The 22,536-nt window shown below is 33.2% G+C and overlaps 1 protein-coding gene across 2 annotated transcripts in view; it reads right to left on the bottom strand.

The window, feature by feature from the left end:
- Positions 1 to 22,536, bottom strand: part of LOC106879836 (rab3 GTPase-activating protein non-catalytic subunit) — a 74,447-nt gene that overhangs the window by 46,964 nt on the left and 4,947 nt on the right. For both annotated transcript variants that reach the window (XM_014929541.2, XM_014929540.2), the window contains exons 2-14: positions 21,768 to 21,944; positions 19,441 to 19,525; positions 19,023 to 19,070; positions 18,150 to 18,225; positions 16,699 to 16,800; positions 14,836 to 14,935; positions 10,975 to 11,076; positions 9,454 to 9,602; positions 7,759 to 7,838; positions 6,164 to 6,241; positions 4,370 to 4,509; positions 1,438 to 1,565; positions 862 to 1,061 (exon numbers count right to left, since the gene is read on the bottom strand). In XM_014929541.2, coding sequence (XP_014785027.1) covers positions 862 to 1,061; positions 1,438 to 1,565; positions 4,370 to 4,509; positions 6,164 to 6,241; positions 7,759 to 7,838; positions 9,454 to 9,602; positions 10,975 to 11,076; positions 14,836 to 14,935; positions 16,699 to 16,800; positions 18,150 to 18,225; positions 19,023 to 19,070; positions 19,441 to 19,525; positions 21,768 to 21,944 — 1,465 coding nt within the window. The remainder of the gene's footprint in view (positions 1 to 861; positions 1,062 to 1,437; positions 1,566 to 4,369; positions 4,510 to 6,163; positions 6,242 to 7,758; positions 7,839 to 9,453; positions 9,603 to 10,974; positions 11,077 to 14,835; positions 14,936 to 16,698; positions 16,801 to 18,149; positions 18,226 to 19,022; positions 19,071 to 19,440; positions 19,526 to 21,767; positions 21,945 to 22,536) is intronic.

Here is a 22,536-nt window from a genome sequence, read left to right on the forward strand (position 1 = left end):
ATATTTAGTTATACACACACACACACATTTATACTAGAGTGTTACCAATCATATGAAAGGTTACTGTGGAAGTATGCTTTTGTTATCATGGGGTAATATCATGAAATATGGTATACATAAAATAATTGTAATTTAACTTTTATCAAATTTCTTGGTGCATGTAAAAGCATGATGAAATAAATACTAATTTTCAAGAGAAAAATATTTATTACCTTAAAATAAATTTCTCATATGTATAACTCCTCTTCCTTTGTTTCTATGCATTTTTCTCTCACATTGTGTTTGTGTATAGTGTTTTTGTTTACTCAGTATCTGCAACTAAGCCTAGTATATGTTCTTATCTTGCAACTCTTATATTAACTCTCTGTATCTCTCTTTTACTCTCATGCTTCCTCTCTTTATACAATATAAAGTAGGACAGGAGAAACCAACCAACCAGCCAACTAATATTCATATCAGCTATTATTACACACATGCACGCATAAAAATAATATATTATACATAATAACATAGAACAATTAAAACACACAATGTACAACACATTAATATGTATAGTATTTTATATTTAGTATGCAACTTCAAATTGACATCAAATTATATAAAGTCTTCTGCAAAGAAAGACATTGCAGTATGTGAGGATGCACACAACGACCAATCAACTTTTGGTGTACATTTGTGTAGGCATGTGCTTATCAGACATGATATTTTGTGGTGCATGTAGACATGTATTCTTTCAACATATGTCTGTGTGTGTGTGTGTGTGTGTGTACCTAGATAGAATGAATAACCAAACTGAAGAATGTACAAGATGTATGTGCCTGTGTATTTATATAAATTTTAACAGAAGAAAATGCAAGTTACCTGAGAGCAAGATGAAAAGGCACATCTATTGTTTTAATGAAGCCATTTGTATCAACAAGAGCAATCTGGAATGTTTTGGTCTTAGTATCTCGACTTGTGACATTGTTCAGTCCCATCATACCATACCCTTGACATATTAAGCGACATCGTTTACACACATTGAATGCAGCAACTCTTGGACCATATACAGCAGTCCACACCTGTGAAAAAATAAAATAAAAAATAAAAATAGAAATATTTTTTCATAACTATTGCTGATTTGTTGAGTTAGCTACAGCAAACTGAACATTCTTCATTCAACCTTAGTCTGTAAACATTCAACATACTCCATCATACTGTTTAATTTCAGTTTGTTAGGAAAGAAGAGATTCTATCTACAAAGATGGCCTGACCAGATAGGTGAACTGTATTTTTGTGTTGAAGATCTAAGGAAAAGACTAGGGGAAATTTATCAAGGTTCAAGAATGAGAGTCTTGAAAATTGTTATATTGCAGACTCAATCAACCCATACAGTGGAAAATTGGATGGAGTATCAAACTTATGATGGTGATGAAAATAATGACTTATACATCATACCTCGAGGATACCTCGTCTTGGAGCATATATAACAAGAAACTGAGCAAGTCGCTGCATTTTCTGAGGGTTGGTACATTGGCTTTTCTCTTCTTTCACTTGCACCCAACCAACTTGAGCATCACGGTAGCCTAAATGAAAGTAAAGTAAGTAAACAATATAATACTATCATTGTACCAAATTTGTTGATTCTTACTGTTTTCTGACTGTTAACCTTGCCAATATGGTACAAAGTGCTGCTTTAACTATGATACAATCCATACAAGCTGAATTTCTCTATGATGACATTAATAGGAAAGCCTGCATTCTCATCTTGACTTGCACATTCAGTCTTCAATAATACTGACTAGACTTCCTCACTCAATTTCCTCTGATACATAGCATTATTATCTCTCCAACAAACACTGACCAAAGCTTTTTATGCATACTTCAAAATTGAAGCTATTCCTAATACACTTATAAATTAATAATTGCATATATAATGGATGATTTTCAACTTGTCATTTTCTAACTGATGCAGATGTTTTTCATTCACTGCCCTTTTTCACTGTCATCACACAGCTCACACATGTCTCATTTATTCTACCTTTTGTATCGAGAGAGAAACCATTTACTGCCAATACAGGCAGTAGTTTTTAAACCTCTGTAATGAGAAACAGGGTCAAAAATTTGTTACAAACAGTATAAAACATATAAAACTTGGTAAAGTGGACTAGAGTAAAAAATAATTGAAGGTAAACATGACAAAGGCTGAAGTACTATTAGTAATTTACAGGAGCAACAATAGCTAAGTAGCATCAGTCAATGGTCTAACTTATGAGTGAATAGGAGCTACTAAGAACTTAATACTGAGTGCATATAAGGCAGCAAGGCTGGACAAAATGCTTAGTGGCATTTCATCCATCTTTGCCTTCTGAGTTTAAATTCTAATGAGGTTGACTTTTCCTCTCATCCTCTTGGGGGTCAGTAAAATAAGTACCAGTTGAGCATTGGGGTTGATGTAATCAACTTATCCCCTCCCCTGAAATTGTTGGCCTGGTGCCAAGATTTGAAACTAATATTGAGTGCATGTGCATGTGTGAGTGCTTCTGGGTTTTACCTAAGCATATGTATGTGTATACACACATACATATATACATACACATAGTAAAAACATACACACATACAATCAACAAGTATATATAAATATATTTTGTGTGTTTGTGTGTGTGTTCTGTGACATTATTTCTTCTTATTTTTTTCATGAAGAACTGCTCTGGATAACTATACATTCTAAATGAGCTTCCAACACTATTTTTTCTGACATAAAGTAGGAGTGCAAAAAAAGGCCATTGAAGGTTGGTTTGTTCATTCCATGTTCATTTTTCCATGCTAACATGAGTTAGATGAATATATTATTGAGACGCCGTTTTACCAGTTTTTTTTACATAAAGGATATCTTATTTCACATGTCTATGAAAGCACAAAGAAAGTGGACAAGTGGTTGATAAGAGAAGTGACAACAATAACACTGTCTGTAGCAATTGTCATAGAGTGCACAAACACAGATGCACACCTAGACATACACACACATATATGACAAGCTTCGTTCAGTTTCTGTCTACCAAATTCACTAGCAAGAGTGAAGACATTTGCCCAAGGTGACATGCAGTGGGACTGAATTTGAAACCATATAGCTGGGAAATGAAGTCTTTAATCACACCGCCATGCCTGCACTATATTCACTTCAAACCACATCCTCAAATATAAGCACTTCCTTGACAACAAGAGCTCATTATTAACTAAAGGCCACAATTTTTGCAACAAACTGAAAATGACAACTAAATACTGAAAAGTATTTAGTTGTGTGCTCTACTATTTTTGCTATTCCATTACCCTTACAGCAGTTAATTATTAACAAGCTTATATTCTCTATTACTTTCATGTCACCAGGGTTGTCGCTATAGTACCTGAAATATTGTACAAAACTCAACAGTATGGAATTTAGTTCAGATTAAGATAAGAAAGAATTAAGCATAAAATCAGAAAGAATCAATTCTGATAGCAGCAAGAAGTAACCTCTGAGCTGACTTGACTAATCATTATATCACCCCCACCCCCACTCCCCAAAAAAAGAAAAAAAGGAGCTAGACATCATTTTAAAACTCTAGAGAAGACATTGTTTTACTTTATCAAAAAGACAACAAGATTAGTGGAAATAATAAGACACATTATATCTGTATTTTTCATGGTTGAAATCAGTCTGATTACAGGTTTGGCTGACTAACACAGCTGCCACCATTGTTACCACTTGGAACTGTTTCACTCAAGCTATTAAGCTTTTCTCTCTAAATGCACTGATTTCATAAATCAAATATTTCTATTTAGAAATTAAAATCTGATAAAGTCACATCGCCTCTTTAAATATGAAACCTGATGCCTTTGTAAAAATTCTTTTTTTTTTGTATTCTTTATGCAAGGCAGTGAATTGGAACAGTTGTTAGAGCATTAGATAGAATAGCATTCAATGTTTGTTTTGGCTTTGTACTCTGGTGTTCAAACTCTTCTGAGTTCAACTTTTTCTTTCATACTTCTGGGGTCAACAAATAAAGTACCAGTCAAGCACTTGAATCAAATCTTTCTCTTGCTATCTGAATTGACTATGATGCACGGAGAGAAGGGTTGTAGGAGACAATTCACAGTATCTTTTTTCCAGTGATGGAGAAGGAGTTGAATGAAGAGATAGCAACCTTTTATAGGAAACCTGAAATGCTACTGGCAGCAGCCAAGGACAGACTGAAGTGCTGTGCAGCATAGAATGGAAACAAAAATAAGATTCTGTATAAGAGTAGGGGAGATAGATAGATAGATATAGAGGGAGAGAGAGACGTTCACACAGATAGAATGGAACAGTAAGAATATAAACTTTATTACATTTAAGATTCTATGAACTAACCTTTCCACATTCGAATACCAATGCCTCGTTGTACATCAAGAAGTATCACACGTCCATAGCTATCTGTTGTAGCAGCATACTTGTTGTTAGGAGACAATACAATACTTTCTCCAATTCTTCTTTTATCTGGCAAACCAAACCTGCAAATGAAACGCAACTTGGATTACCATGTTAACTCTGTTTAACAGTTAAAAATGTAGTTGTATGTTGTATCTGTTAGATACTGCCAGCAGGAGTGGTGTGTGAAGAGGTTAATTCAACAATAGGAGCTGCAAATGAAATATTTCTCCAGAATGAAATGGAGAATAAAGATTGTAGCATTACTCAAGAAGATGGAAGAAAATAGAGAAAAAAAAAAAACACAAAGTAGAAAAGATGTTGGCAACGATGATGATGAAGACTGTAAAATAAAAAGTCACTGAATACAATATAAAGAGACTAAAAAGACAAAACAGATAAATCAGGTTGGGGGGGGGGAGTAATGGAAAATGATTCAGTATTACAATTATAAATACTATTATTTTCATTAGGTTAAGTATTTACAACATATCTCCAGTGATCTCTATCCATTGCTATATGGTATCTGAAGCAGAATTTCCAAAGATCTGATCTAACTGCCTAGTCAAAAGTGTACTGTGATCAACAGTATGGCTAAATGCTCATTTCTATTGTCAAGCATTTTAGTGGAACAACTGATGTTTTATCTGGACATTACTAAAAGTTGTTTTTTCTAGATTAAACATTAATAAAATAGAATATAAATACTTTACTTTATTTAACCTGGCATTTTACTGTTTTGAGGTCAAAATTATACCAGGATCATTTTTATATTTCATTCCACTCAAGCTGATAAAATAAGCACCAATAACATACTGGAGTTCAGTCCTTTCCAAACTAAATTTGATGTGTCTCAGTGAAAAAAAAACCCATTATATTCAAAATTATTAAGAGTGGCTACCATAGTAAAAAAAATCAATATTTTAAAAGCTAATTTAATTCTACTTTACAATCATTGTTTTTCTATTATGATAGACAATTTCCAGAGACTTGGCAACCATAGTTAGGACTAGCTATGGCCTCTCCCAAATTATGTAATCTATGTAATGACATATCCAATCACTGGCACAAACAATTAAATGCACTAATAAAACACTAGATTATTAAAACAGCATAACTAAGTTTATTGTCCCTCCACTTAAAGACAAACATGAAATACAAACATGTGTAAATCAAAATTGTTTCACAATAGCCAAACATGTTGAATTGCTGATGTTAGTCATCAGATAATTCATAGATTGCATAAACCAATTGAGTTCACTTCCCTGGCCCAAATCTAAATCTCTGGACATATCAAAACATAACAGGACGCAGTGAAATCTTGACAGAGATTAGAGTATGACACATCCAGTTATTGTTATTTAATCTCGATTCAAAGCATTCCAGTCATTATTGCCATGTCTTTTTGTATTTCTTGGACTACATTGGCTGATGTGTCCTTTCATTTTTAAAAAAAAAAAAACAGCATGGTGTGAATTAAAGAATTTGTCTGCTACTTCCAGCAAGTTGAATTACCACATAGAAGATGGCAGTTATGTGAATCACTCCAAACTAATTGTTGTTACCTTATATGTTCAAGATGTGTAGACTAGAGCTACTCAATAGCAACAATAACACATAGATATCCACATTAAAACAACCATCCAACCAATAAAAGAAAAAAGTATCAAAACAAGAAGAGCACAGAATAGTTAATCCAATTACAATAGTATTGCAGATGTTTGTTCTTAGCCTTACCTTAATGGTAGTGTGGTTGCTGGTTCAATCTTAGGTCTCCTTTTTTCTTTACTCTCAGAACCAAATCCGAGCAAACCACTGTAAAATAGAAAATTGAAACAAAAATTAAAAAGTAGAAAGTGATAAAAAGAATATAATAATAAAAGAAAATGTAATAAAAATGTAACTGAATCTAAACTATCTTTTTTGGTTGTTTAATACTGTAGTAGCATATGTAACAAATAAAATACATGATATATCTTACTTATAAGGAAGACAAGTTAGTAGCAGGTAAAAGTACATACATGGCTTCACAGTAATTCAGAATGGAAAAGATACAATCTAGCTTATGTATATCTCCTTCCTGGAGTTGCAGGGTGAAGGCAAGAAAAGTACTAGGAAGTGAAAACAAATAGGAAGGCATAGTCTCCAACATATCAATTCAATTAAACTTTCTATGCGGCATTGATTTGATACTAAAGGCTCTGTACATCTATTTGAAACTATTAGCTTTGCTTAAGTGATTGGGTATGACAATCAAAGTCATCCACTATAAATAGTAGTTGCCAGCAATAGAGTAACATATGCCAAACTGGCATATTTAGCTGGAGATTAGTCATCTGTTATAGCCATATTTCTGACAAGGGTCCTATCCTGACTCCATGTGACCCTAATTTAACAGTACCCAAGTATTCTCTGAATAAAACATCTTTTAACCATTTCCGTTTTGTGGTATATGTGACGCTTTATTTTACCTCACCTTTCACAAGGTTGAATCTCCCAGGAAATGAAAGTCCTCTGCCAATACAACTTTTTTCAAAGATGTAAGTTCGCTTCTCATGACAAAATTGCCTATTGATGTGGTTGTGAATGTTAGATACAGGTGGTAAATAGGTTGCATGAAATCCTACCATGCTGCTAACATATGTATGATCCCTGACCAGGTTCTCAGAAAGCTAAGAGGAAATCTGTTGGATATAATGTTCATCTGCATTTCATTGAACCTGTTCAAAGTCATGTTCAGAGCATTGGGTAGGAATCAGATCCATTCTAAAGTGATACAATTTAAATCTATTGTTTAATAGATATTAAACAATAGTGTTTACTGCAACAGACGAATTAAGAGTCAATACTTGGATTGAAAAACAGATGGGAAAAGTTGATAAAATGATTTTATAGAGGAGGCTAAGTAGCAATTGTGAGATCAGATGAGTATATGCTGTTACAGTAATAATGTCATTTCTTTTGAGTAAGCTTGAGACATATATTGTACAAGAGAGAGGGAGAGAGAGAGAGAGTATGTGTGCACGTTTAACCGAATTATTAATAACTATTTTAACATTTCAAAAGAAAAGAAAACTTTACTCTAGAATGATTTTGTATTGAGAAATCAGATGCCCTAAAACATCTAAACCAGTGTTCTGTCATTTGGTTATATTATTACTCTCTTTCTATTATTGTCATAATATAAAAAGAAAAGTAAAGAACAGTTATACAGGTGGTGCAAAATAAATCATCGAGTGGATTATTGATGAAAGAAAGCAGTTTTCCAAATAAAAGGAATATTAAATGTTCAGCTACACAAAACAAAAACATTACTGTAAATGAATATCTACCTGGCAGCAGATACAAATGCAGACTTCAATTTGTGAGCAACAGCATATGCAACATCTGAGAGGATGGGTTGCATGCTTCCCTATAAATGAAAGATTAGAAAATAAGAAGTACTGTAGTTTGTTTGCTTGATTATAATTTATTTGTGTGTGTATCTGCATGTATGTGCAACAGAAAATTTCTTTTCTTTTTGTAAAACAAATAAGAGCTTAAAAATCTGATGGGATATAATAGCAAAACTTGCCAAGAATAAGGTACTGTAGCAACACAAATATAAGAACACTGATGACGAATACTTATATATTGTTACAGTTCTTTTAGGTAATGAATGACTGTTATAAGCTCTCAGCTGATCACCCTTATAAAACTGAGAAATCATACTTAGGAAAGAAACTTATATAAAATAATACCACAGAATACAATTTTATATATGACAGAATGTAATATACTGCAAAGGAATGTTGTATAACACCATATGTATACTGTGATAGTATAAAACAATTTCATGCATTATAAATGTAAGCATGGCGGTGTGGTTGAGTAGTTTGCCATCAACCATGTGGTTTTGGGTTTAGTATGCATGCATGCATACATACACAGACACATATTTTGTATGAAAGTATGACTAGTGGTCTCTTGAGCTTCTCCTGTCAAAAAAGAAAAATGCCTAGGCTCTTGTTGTCTTTTGAGCTATAAGGAGTAAGTGATTCCTTACTTGAATAATAAGTAAGAGTTAGAGAATGAAAGGGCACCTGGTTGTAAAATAATGTCTGAACATATTTGTCCAAACCATGCAAGCAGAAACAGACCTAAAACTATATATATATATATATATAATGTGTATGTCAGATTGCTCTTGTGCTACTGGTAACGTGTAACCCAGTACAACCAGTTGTATGGTGTGGTCTTTGGTAACTAAACCAGCAACTTCACTGAGCTTGCTTGTTGAGGAAAGTGATTTTGGACATCCTACAGGATGAAAAACAAGACCCATTAAAGGGTGGAGGAACTGATGAGGGTCAACAGTCACCCAATATAGTCAAGGGTAGATGGTGCTCACCAGTTGTAGTGAAGATAATCCATTTAGGAGAAGGAAATGACTGAAATAAAAAATATTCAGCAAGCACTTGCAACCAGCTGACCTTCAGCTATAGATATATTATATATATTGACACATACACTGCAGTGATATGTTATATAACACCCTGTGTATACTATAATAACATGAAATACAATTTCATGTATTATCACTACTGAGTATGCATTTGATTGCAAGAAGTGCATTGTGGTCTTTGACAAGACACTTCACAAAAAGCTCTCCCATGCATCTCATTGGTGAATAACTGTAGACTGATTCTGGATAACTTAGAATATTCCAACCCATCAAACCTTTTACATCAACCAGTCATACAAAAGCTTGTTGGCTGATGAGTTAAAGAAACTGAGGAAGCTGCTTGGCTACAACTTGATCAGTTAAGAATTTTGCTCAAATGGAGGATACTTCACAAAATAATTTTAGCAACAATTCAATTTCACAGCTGAGTTGTGGGGAACTTTAAGAATTTATAATGATGTCTAACCCCAGATGAATCAAAATAGAAAATATTATAAATGGAAGAAAAAAAATGATAGAATCAAATGGATTAGAAAATACAAATAGAACAGAAAGGTTATCAGATATCATAAAAGAATCTTACTTCCTCAGCATAGAAAAAGCCAACACATGGAAAACTTCCGGATGTGATATAAAGAGATGTAGCAGGTGGTGAGAGACGAACAGCAGAATAAAATCCTTTCACATTTGATGCAATTGTCATTTGACTAAAAGCACTAGGGCTGCATATACCTGATAACACAAGAAAAAAGAAACTTTCAGTTTAAACAAATATGTGAAACGTGTGTATTTTGTAGGAGATGGTAGTTTTCTACAGGATTTGAATATACTCTACTGTGTAGTATTTTAAGTTTTATCATGTTTGAGGAAGTACATTGTGGAGAACACAGGAAGAACTTTCTTAGATTGAAAGGGAAGAGAAAACAGTCATTATCCATAAAGTGAACAATTTGGTATATTGGATAAAGAAATTAGAAAAAGAAACTCGATAGAGATAGCGAAATGGTTATTCAGAAATGGTTAATCCATTTATTCTCTTCAGACATACTATTCAGCCTTTGCTTTTTCCTCTATTACTGTAAAGATCCCTGGTTTGCTGAATTTACTAGTGGCACACAGACTGAGATGCACACAATTTGTATCAACTTTTTTATATGCCATCAGCTACACTGCCTTTGTTTGACTCACACTAAACAATATAAAAATTCTTTCACCTCACAAAATAATCTTCAATTCTCAATTTTTTTTCATTCATGTATTGCCCATTTTTACTATCCTTCAGGTTATTCTCAAAGACATTATCATCACCACTTAACATCTGTTTTCCATGCTGGTATGGGGTGGACAGTTTGATAGAAGCTGACCAGCTGAAGGGCTGTGCAGGCCCATGTCGGTTTTGGATGGTCTCTACAGCTGGATACCCTTCCTAACACCAACCACTTTATGGATGTTTGTACGCAGCACCAGTATAGGTGCCCTTTATGTAGCAATAGCACTTACGAGCCTGCAAGATTAGGGATGCTCAGCTGGAGAGGGTCGCAAGGGCAATCATGCTTTTACTTAGTTTGGCATGTCTTTTCAAGCATGGCAAACTGCCAGGATTCTCAGTCCCCTGTCAATCTCTCTGTGAGTCCCAAGATTTGTAAGTTCTTCTTCACCCCTTTGTCCCACATCTTGCTGGGTCTACCCCTTCCACAGGTTCCCACTACAAATAGAGATCGGCATTTCTTGATGCAACTGTCCTCATTCATATGCATATACATATACTTTAGAAAGAACATACTGTACCTTTTGGCTTCAAAGTTTGCTAAATATTATCCCTATACTTTTCCCTTTCTAACAACCTGATACAAAAAGTGTTTTTTTTTTCCTTAATAAGCATCAAAGAAAAACTATTTTACAGTAAAAACACAAAATAACAGCAGGCATCATGCAGGGTTTTACTATAACAGCAAAATTTGATGAAAACAGATTAGGAAGTGCCAATCATTGGATACTGTAACACATCAGATCTATCCTTTTACTACCTCAACCATCTACATTACCAATGAAAAGGCAACAGTAAAATACAATTAAAACTTTAAAAAAATACATTTTTATTTACCTCTGCTGCACTGGTCAAAAATTTGGTCTTGGTCTTGGAAAGCCCATTTTTTGTATGCTAAAGGTGGAGCTTGCAGGAATGACTCACTATGACTAGCAGCAGCTGAAGAAGACATATTCATATTTAACCCTTTAGCAAAGTGTTGCCAACTTTAACTCACAATTTTTTGCTAAATTTCAGTAGAAAAAATACCAAAAAAATGCTAAGTAAGAAAAAACAAAAATGCTAAAGACAAATTATATCAAAAAGCTTAATTTTTATTTCCATTTTTATTTACTTTCTTTAATTATATTCAGCATTGAGAAATAATTTCTTGAATTTTACTGATTTGATCACTTTCAGCTGCAGTGCCTAGGTCTTGACTTCTGTATACATTCAAGGTCCCTATCTTGTTAATTATGTGTTTTGGAATATCAAAGTTTTTGCAACATTTGCCATATCTTTTCAGGCCATATTTTATAGACAGTATTGGTCTAAGCATAGGAAGATGCATTTTGTTTTTCAATTTTGATTTGATTACACCCATACTACTGAACAACTGTTCAACCTCTGCATTTGAGTTTGGCAATGTCAATAGATTAATGGCAAAATTTGCAACATCTCTAAAAGGATTTCCTCCAGTAGCATCTTTACATTCCAAGACTTCCAGCCAGAATGCCTCAGTATTGGTCGCATTTTTCCATTTAACTAAATGAATGCTATTTAACTGATTTTCAATTGAAGCAATTTTTTTCTTCATTTAAATGCATTGCTTCTAAGACAGGTAAAATTGGCTCTTTGAAATGCTGCAAAATATTCTCTACTGAAAACATTTGATATTCCTCAGTATATTAATATTTTCTGGCAAACGGTGCCTGAGCTCTTTATAAAGGCAGAGTAAAAATTGTTGTGCTCTTTTGCGAATATTATTTTCTTTGGTGGCTGTTACAGTTTTCTTGATAATCATTTCTGCTATCTTTCTCTCAAACCTGTAGCCTAAATTTGGTTTAGGATCCAGAAATTTTTCAATAGAAGCATGAGGATCAAGAGCATCAATTCTACATGTTGGCAAGCAACAGATTTGATCATATTAGCAACAGATTTGAAAGATCTTCAAGTAATTTTGTTTTGTTGACAGTGTTTGATTCAAACAGTTTATTCACTTCCTGAACATGTTTTAAAATTGGATGCAAAAATAAAAGGTAAAATTCATTCCTAGAATCAAAACATTTCATGTAACATTTGTGCTGTAAAGCATTTTTCTTTTGTAGTTGTAGTTTGGAAGTGAGTTTGCAATTCAAACCATTGGCTTAAAATTCTATTTGAAGCTGGTTCTGTTGACAGCCACCTAGTTGTACAAGAATTCACAATCTTCAAAGGCTCTTTATCATTGATAGCAAGGTAAAGTTGTTTGTAGGCACTTTGTCTTGCTGAAGAATGTGAGAACCATTTATAGGTTTTGGATACTAAAAATTCTGAATTTATGGGCAGGTATTAAGTACAAGTGTAGGATACCGCCAACTGTAAAGAATGACATACACATCTAAATAGAAGTAATGATGGAACTTCTTTTCATTTCTGGAAAACACAATTGTTGACTCCTATCATTACTCTAGCATTGTCGGTTCCTATAGCCAGTAAATTTTTATATCTAATTTCTTTTTTGCTAATTCAATTTTTAAGGCATCTACAATGTCATTTGCATCACACGTTTCTAAAGATACCATACTGAGATATGTACCACTTTTTTGCGAGTGTCACTCTAATATATGATAACAGGCTAAATTTTCTATCTCCTATATCAGAAATCAAATTTCCATCAAAATATGGAGATAGAACATTTCTCACAACATTTGCACATTTTGTATGATGCAACTTCACTTTGGTTATAATATCACTATCAGACATATAATTCTTACATAACTCTATTAAGTGATCACAGCTATTAAATGATGAGTGGCGACAAATAAACATTGCTAAATTTGCTTCAAGCATAGATGTCTTATCATTTTTGGTTTCAATAAAATTGGCAAGAGGAATCATTTGTTGTGGAGTTGATGTCATGTTTCTTTGCTTTACAGTGGCTTACTAGAAAGAGAGTATTTTGCCAACATATTACATCTACAATATCTGCAATGTGCTTTAGATTGGTCACTAGGTACTTCACACAACCACTTAGTAAACGCTGGCATCTTAAGCCATTCCTTTCAGAATTTTTGCTGGTACAACTTTGTTTTTTCTCTGCTCATTATAATGTAGTGGAAAGCAAGAAAATAAATTGAATGATAAATAAAAATATAAAATTGAAAACACAAATTATCAGTTTGCCACTAACAATTCTTTCATTCGCCGTTAACAATTCTTATGTTTGCTGCTTACAAATTCTTGAGGTGAAGAATACTAATTCAGGATGCAGGGTGGCCAACTTATAAATGGAAAAGTAAAATATGCAGAAATCCTAAAACTGTGTTCTGATATAAACCTGGGAACATCATATTTCGCTTCCAGTCTTACATTTAATATTTATTGGTAAAACCACAAATATAACTACAATACTTGAAAAAAAAAAGTAAGTTGAAATATAAAGGAGGAGACCCTGCCACCCCCGTACTTCTACACAAGATATATAATCCAAAACAAGAATGAAATGACACAGGCCTATTTTAAAACAGTCAAACTGAACGTAAATCAGTCAATCTGTCATGATAAAACTCATCACAACAGAATAAAGCATTGTTAGGACAAATTTCCAAGCTTTCATTCTTTGGAACATATTTACATTATTGTGCAGTGAGTTACCTTTTCCCCTCTCGCCCCACCAGCACCACTCCGTATTCAAATGGAGAGAGGGGGTTGGAAAAGTTCATAACTTGATAAACTTTAATTTGATGTTTCATGAAAGTGAAACAAAAATTCAACACTAGCTGATAATACTAAAATTTGGCTGTAAGATACATTAACAAAAGTAGAAAAGGAGGAAAAAGAAGGAAAAAGAGTAACTATTGTGGAAATGTCATGATCAGAGAAAAATGCTAAATAAAATTTTAAACCTGTTATTTTCCCTGCTAAATGCTAGATTCAAAAATTTTCTGCTAAATGCTGAAAAAAAAATGCTAGATCTCGCATAAAATATGCTAAATCGGCAACCCTGTTTAGCATTCAAGTTACTCTGTCAAAGGCTATGCTTATTTATTCACCTTGTTTTGAATAAATTATGTATTATTGTTTAGCTTTGAGATTTTGATGATGTGATTGTTTATTTTTAGAATAATACTGCAGAGTAGGTGTGAGAGGCTAGATCTGGCCAGTTTGAAAAGAAAATAGGTAGAATACTTGAGCCTGATATGGCTGGTTTAAATACAAAAGGATTAAAGTTGTAAGGTTAAAAATATGATAGTATGGCTAATAATAATAAGATTAGCAACAGATGTATAGTGATGTGTGTGTGCATGTGTGTGTGTGTGTGTGTGTGTGTGTGTGTGTGTGTGTGTGTATCTATTGTGTCTGTTTGTTTTATGCACTTTCCAAAAATGAGCAGGGATATAAACAGAAATAAAGCAGTGAAGAAATTAATGAATTATAGTAAATATTTTTATAACTGTAGTGACAAGTATAAAACTTATTGTCTTTGTATAACACAAAATAAAAGTTGAGAGCAAATTTTTGAAGTTGTTTTGTTCATCAGACACATTATATACTGGTACATACAGCATATACATACATTATATACAAATGTGTACTAACATACACTCACACAATGTGTCACATAATTTTGTCAGGTTTGCATTCAGTACTACATACTATTCCAAAGAATTAAGGCCTAATGTATTGAAGAAACATTAAAAAATAGCTATGGAACAATACATAATAGTTGGCACTTACCCCTTGCCACTTGGTTTCGACAGGCTCGTAAAGACTGAAACAAGCTGAATCCATCTATTGTAAGGAAAGCCTTCCTGTAAAGAATCATTAATTCTTCATGCTGAAAAATAATAATACATATGAACAAAATTTCACTTAAAAAGAAGTTTAGATTTTCAATAAATTTTCCCCAACTCCTCCTCTCTGCTTTAAGTATATCGTGTAAGCATGATTTCTATAAAAATGTGATGATATTTAAAAATATATATCTATAATAACCAGGATTATAAATCCACACCTAAAGGTTTCCTGTACTCAACTTTATTTGACTGTAGTGGGTTTAAAGGAATACAGATATCAAACAATACCCAAAACTGATGCAATATCAACCATGTGATAACTCCACTCTCCCTCAGAATCAATAAACCCTGATAAAACAGTTAGTGTGTACAGATGACACCAAAATGTCACTCTAGTTTCTCTAAGTCCAAGTCCTGTTTCTCTAATTAAGTCATTAACAAATAAATAATAAGAAATAAGAATCATGAAATTCTGACCTCTACTTGAGATATTAAGTACCACTATGCCCGAAAATCAAAGCAAGAAAACTTAAGAGAGGTTTTAGCAAGAAATTCTTTCTAAAACAAGGTTAAACTCTGTTTCTCAAACCGAGGAGTGCTCAGTTCCAGTTTTCAACTCCAAGCAATAACACTGTTTGAATTGTAGTTATATGCAGCATAGAATTTGGCAAGAATTGCAGTTACTTAAATACCATGAAGAGGGATTCAGGCATTTTTAAGAATAAGGTGACTTGATTTGATTCTTTATTTTTTTATTTTGCATAGACTTGGGGTTGGATGTGGAATACTGTGGAGTTTTCTGTAAGATAGGGTTACAGTACTTTGGCTCACTTATAAGCATTAATGATCTACCCAAAATCTTCTTTGCAATATGTGTTTATTCTATCATCTTTTCCTTTATTAAAATAAGAATTTTGAGAGCCTGATACTATTTTTCAGAGTCATATTTGTGATATAAATTCTTCAAATAAACCCTACTTTTACAGGACAAAATATAATCTATCATGCTGATGTCATGTAAATCATGTGTAATTATGCATATCTCAATATATTTCCTTTTCAAGAAATAGAGCTTCGATCTTTAACTATATATACATACATCTATCATCATCATCAACCTTAAACATCTGATTTCCATGCTGGTATGAGTTGCACGGTTTGATCAAAGCTATCAAGCAGGAGAGGTCCTCCAGATTCCAGTTTGATTTATTCTGGTTTCTAGAGTTGGATGACCATTTTAATACTAATCGCCATTTAATATCCCCTTTTCCATGCTTGCATAGGTAAGACAGATGGACTTGTTGAGGCAGATTTTCTGTGGTTAGATGTCCTTCCTTTTCCACCCCTCACCTGTTTCTAAGCAAGGTAGTATTTTCCTATGGCCAGACTTGTTTTACACAAGGGACTGGAAACAAACAACATCACTTGTATGATGGTGATACTCATTGACAACTATCATGTGATTTCCAGACAAGAATACACACAAACATAAACATGCACACACGCACGCACACACACACACATGATGAGCTTCTTTCACTTTCTCTCTACCAAATCCACTCACAAGGCTATAGCAGAAGTCACTTGCCCAAAGTGCAACACAGTGGGACAACTGAATCAGAAGCACATGATAGTTTCTCCCAAAGTAGAAATTGGGCAAAAAAAACTTAGGATATGAGTAAGTATATTTAGGTATTAGAGCTGAACTTGCTTCACAAACGAAATTTCATAGAAAAGATAATTATGCATATACATACCAAAATACAAATTCAATCCAGTAAATGAAATGCAATATCAACTCTACCTGTTCAGCCATCCCAAGATATCTTGGTGCTTCATAGGATTTGCATTTCAGCTTCTGAACTGGTTCCTCATGCAATAGTTGTGATAGCAATAATGTTCCATTCTATAAAGAAAATACAGTATTAGATATAATTTTTTTAAAAATTAACCTTAAAAGAGAATATAAAAGAAAAAAAAGAAAAGGTAAATATCTGTATTATTATGTTTATGTATTTGTGTTGCAAGTTTGCTAATGTGAAAGTATATGTTGAAACAGATATTGTTAGATTTGGGGAGGGTCATGTTCCCCGCCCCCATTAACCACATACACTATATACTTGGTCTTCTTAAATCCTTTGTCACACATTCTGTGACCTCTTCAGTGACTCTCCACTCCATGTATCTCCTCCTGTTTAGTCCATTTAGAGAATGGACGAAGCAGAACAGGAGACACATGGAGTGGAGAGATACTAAAGCGGTCACAGAATGTGTGATGAAAGATTTAAGATAAAGAGCACTAAAATAAGAATAATAATAAAGTTGAAGTGAAGATCAAGTATATAGGACATATGGTCAATTAGCAAAAAAAAAATGACCATCCCAAAACAACAAAATCTGTATTATTGCTTACATTTAATTCTCTGCCTTGGATAGACATTAGCATATTTAGGAATTAGCCCTTCAATACCAATCTACCTGAGACCACCCCTGCTACTAGGATACAACCTTCATATTTTAAAGTGGTCTAAATTAAAATTTCCCATTTAAATTTCATGCTGATTCATGTTCCAAAAATCAGCTTAATAATGACAAGTTATTTTACCACATTCTTAATTATTTACAAATTTCACTGAAATAAAGATGTATTTCAGATGAAATATGGTAACAAAACGGTTAATATGGATTGTGGCAGCAAGGATATTAGTACTATTGTGCATTGAGACTTAAGGCAAACGAAATGCACCGTGATGTTATTGAAAGTATCTCAGCTAGTTTCAAAATGGAGTTGATAATTCCAAAAGACAATACCAAAAATAGAGAGGGATCACAAATGTATATACAACTTGCAAAAGTAACTTTGAACTTGCACACAATGTTACAGCTTCTTAGTAGTTGGTTGCTTGTTTTGAAGGGTACACAGATATGCTATATAATATAAGGACAATGTGCACAAATATAACCACAATGAGAACGGTAGTTCTAGATTGCCAGATAATGCTATCTCTGCTGATTACAGACGTCTAAGTGCACTATGTCATACAAAACCCTGCATTGTACAACTTATATTGTATGTATACTTTTACTTGCAAACGCTAGCTTTGTCAGCTATCTAATCATTGAATACTAAGTAATCATGTCTTACCTCTGTATACATACAACTGCATCCTGAACAAAAGCTAACTATTACACTAGTCCAATCTGGAGTTCCTTGCATGCTATCTAATCATTGAATACTAAGTAATTATGTCTTACCTCTGTGTACATACGAATGTATCCCGAAGAAAAGCCAACTATTACACAAGTCCAATCTGGAGCTCCTTGCATGCTTCTGTGAAAACAATATAGATACAATATATATAGATAAACAGAATAAAATAAGTGAATGCTTAGAAATTTATAGCATACCTTCTGACATTGGGTATCTAAGTGGTGATCAGTTATGCAACACAAGAAAAGTAAATTTTTTTAGAGTTTAACATCTCTTCTACAAAATCCATGTCCTTTAGTTAATATTAAAAATCAATATTGCTGTTTATGTTAATGTAATGTATTGGCAATGTTAGTCTGTGTATAGAATATCAAACTAAAAACACTCTTATACTGTTTAGTTTCAACTATTCCTGCTCCGAGCTATAATCCTTCCAGGATCAACTTAACCTTCCATCATTTAATAAAATACAACCACTAATGTATTACAATTGATTTGACTATATTCCAGTCTTGGAAAAAACAAAAATTGCCCTGATGTCTAAGGAAGAAATTATTTGCAACTTTCTAATGATTACCTCAGTGTTAAAAATAGGGAAGAAGAATTTAGTTATGGAAATAGAAATGAGAGTAGTCTTAATGGCATATTTTTCTCTTTACCACAATCTGGTTATAAAACGAGACACACCAAATGAATTTAGGGCGTCTATGAAACACTACTTCCTAAATTCCACATAAGACTGGCTTGCCTCTGTAACTGTAACACAAGTTGCCCCATTCCTATTAGTTGTGAGAATAATCATTAATCAAGCTGTACAATAATACAAAAAGTTGATGATTCAATTAACATGTAAATAGAAAAATCTCTAAACATGATCCCAGCATGAATGAAAACTAAAATAAATTCGAAAGGCTTACTTTTTCTGAGATGCAAGAGGTAAGCACAAAACCGCTGTAATTTGTTCACTGCAAAAAATAAAGAAAAATGTTAAATAGAATCTTGTATTTAACAACAACAGCAACAATAATAATATCGTACGATATTAATTATCTCCCCTTTTGCCAATGTCCACTTTGCTTTTCCTATCTTACAACAAATAATCAGACAAATTACTGGGATTGAAATAATCAACTAAAACCTTTCAATACGCTGTCCCACAGTGGTTGCTGTCCAAAAAGAATAAAAAAGAAAGGTATATTATGTAGTTTTTATAAGATTGGTGCAAATAAAACTTTTAAAATTTAAGCTAATAATAAAAAGAGGATTAGTGATAAGAAAAATTGACCTAAGAAATATTTCTAACCTTATAATTTACACATAAAAAAATTCACTTACCCTTCTTCCTGTCGCAATGAACCTTGCCACACTGGACTAAGTTTGGATTCAAGACTTTCTTCTGAACCTTGGGGGTCATATTTCTCTACAAAACAAAAATGTTATCAAATATGAACCATAACCAATAATGTTTTAACATTTGTTTTCCTATGCTGGGATAGTTTATTTGGGTCTACCAAGCAGTAACCTGGCACTGATCACAATCTTTTGTCATAGCATTTGTGAGGCCCAGCATCATGGATTATGGTCTCATCATTTCTTCTTCCCACATCTTCTATCTTCTTTTCAGCACTCCTTCACTCACTACTTGTCCTCCATCTGCAATCATATGTCCTGTATCGCTTTGGTATTTTCTGCTATATACATTGACTAAAAAATAATGCTCTTAACATTAATTTGTTTTTGCAGCTCAGTTGTGCCCTGTCTTTTATAAAAGTTAGCAATACACACCTAACAGACCACTACACTTCTTTCCAGCCTCCACACAACTCTCACATGTCTAACTATCAGATGAGAGTAGTCTTAATGGCATATTTTTCTCTTTACCACAATCTGGTTATAAAATGAGACACACCAAAATGGTATATTTAAGCAAATATAAAGTAATACTCTTTCTTTCAACTAAAATGTTGTCAAAATGAATGAAACAAGAATGTTTTTTCTTTTGTTTTATCTTACTGGACTCATGGCTAACTACTGGTGCATAGCCTAGTGGTTAGGGTGTTGTACTCACAATCATAAGATCATCGTTTTCATTCCAGGACTTGGGTTGTGTTCTTGAACAAAACACTTCATTTCACATTCTTCCAGTCATTCAGCTGTAAATGATTTCCAGCAATAGCTTGTAAGTTAACCCTGTAACAGACTGGCATCCCATCTCAGTCACTTATAAACCATGGAAACCAGATTTAGGTCCAGCCTTATGAATCCTAAAGTTCACAACAGATCTAAGTAGTTATTTTTTCGAACAATGTTTTTATGCTGGAATGATGGAAGTGATATTTACAAATTTTCTTATTTTTATGTAGTTAAAGCAAATATTTTATAACTAGATGTATTTCCCATTACAAAGTACTAACCATTAAGTAAGAATGGAAGTTATTTTCAGTTAGAATGAGCTAAGTCAAATTATATGCTTTGCTTTTATGGCACAACTTAATCCTCTGATTAATATATTTCTGCTGAAATATACACACTGTGTTTCAACTAATTTCTGAAGTAATTAAAGTAAAATAATTTTGTCATTATTAAGCTGGTGCTTGAAACTTAAATTAGCATGAAATTTTGATGGATGATTTTAATTTTGATCACTTTAAAACAAGATGTTTGTGTTCTAAAGCCAGGCAGTTTGATAACAAAAGGGTTAGTAGCTTCCTGGGAGGTGTAAAGCAAATTGAAGGTAGAATGTTGAGACATCAAATAAGAGATAAATAAATTAGTTTGGATGGCTTCTAACCACCTGTATTATCCTCCCAATTTCCTTATTCTGATAAGAATGACAATGAAAGTAGATATCTGATGATGATGGTAGTTGTATCGAGATTATAAAAATGATGATGAGTTACAAATGATATCAACTCTATGATAAAAAAGTTGATGATAATAATAACAAATGATTATTTTTAAAATTATGATCACTGTGATGAAGAGAATTTCAAAATTGCTTGTTATTGAGTTAGGGAAAAAAATAAGGCACATTACTAGTTAATTTTCACTTGACAGTAGAAAAACACTGACAATTAATTACTGGCACTCCATCAGTTATGATGACAAGTGTTCGAGTTGATATGGTCATCAGAACAGCCTGCCCATGAAATTAACATGCAAGTGGCTGAGCACTCCACAGACACACATACTCTTAACATAGTTCTCAGCATGACATGGAATGTGATAATTACAGGTACAACTTATTTTTGCCAGCTCATTGAAATGGAGCAATTGAAATAAAGTGTCTTGCTCAAGGACACAATGTGCCTCCAGGAATTAAACTTATAATCTTATGATCATGAGGTGAACACCTTAACCAATAAGCACAATTGTCTGATTGGAAACAAATTGAACATAATTGCTAACTATTATGTTCAAATAGTTAGCAATAGGATAAAGCTTCCCACCAGTTGTAACGCTATTTATTTCAACAATTCATGTGCGAATATTAAAATCTTCCCACTCCAATAAACAACATTACATTGATACCAATAAGAAAGAAAGAAAGGAAAATATGCAAGTAAATCAAGTAACATTGAAATGATTAAATATTTGATTATGTAAGAGAGAGAAAGAGAGAAAATCTGCAAACATCAAAAAATTCAAGTAAAGAGACTTACGAGCAAGAAGGACAATACGATCTTCATTAGCAATGGCCAATAAATCATTGGCTGGTGATAGCGATATTATGGAATCTTGTAGCCATGTCTCATGCTCTTTTCTTCTATTATGATTCTCTTCTTCTTCATCTTGATTCTGGGAGTCCACTGTCCAATCCCAAGATGATGACCAAGCATCTAAGAAATTGAACAGAAACAATAAGGAAACAATTAATTCAGATACCAAATTGATAATGTACTACCATTCTAAGTTCAGTCAAGACACATTAATCTGATTGACAATGTTGCCTATCTATAAAACAGATACCACAACTTCTACTCTGAAGTTGAGAAGTGAATGGTAAGGAAATCAAACTAATAAAAAGAAAGAAACAAACAAAGAAAAATTGCTCATATTTCAAATTTTACAAAGCCATCCAATTCAAACTATTATAAAGGAAAAGGTGAGTGGAAAGCAAAGTGTGAAAAACAGTAATGTCCAAAATGATTATAAACACCTATTTAGAAGTTTCTAAATGTTACAGATGGCTACTGACACAAAAGTTCAAAACACTGATGACAGCACAATACTTGAACTAGACAGTGTTGATAATGATAGAAACTCAAAATACTGACACTAAGCTTTGTGATAACAATCATCATCATCATCATCGTCGTCGTTTAACGTCCACTTTCCATGCTAGCATGGGTTGGACGATTTGACTGAGGACTGGTAAAACCAGATGGCTACACCAGGCTCCAATCTGATTTGGCAGAGTTTCTACAGCTG

This window comes from Octopus bimaculoides, chromosome 11 (genome assembly GCF_001194135.2).
Source record: "Octopus bimaculoides isolate UCB-OBI-ISO-001 chromosome 11, ASM119413v2, whole genome shotgun sequence".
Taxonomy (NCBI): Eukaryota; Metazoa; Mollusca; class Cephalopoda; order Octopoda; family Octopodidae; genus Octopus; species Octopus bimaculoides.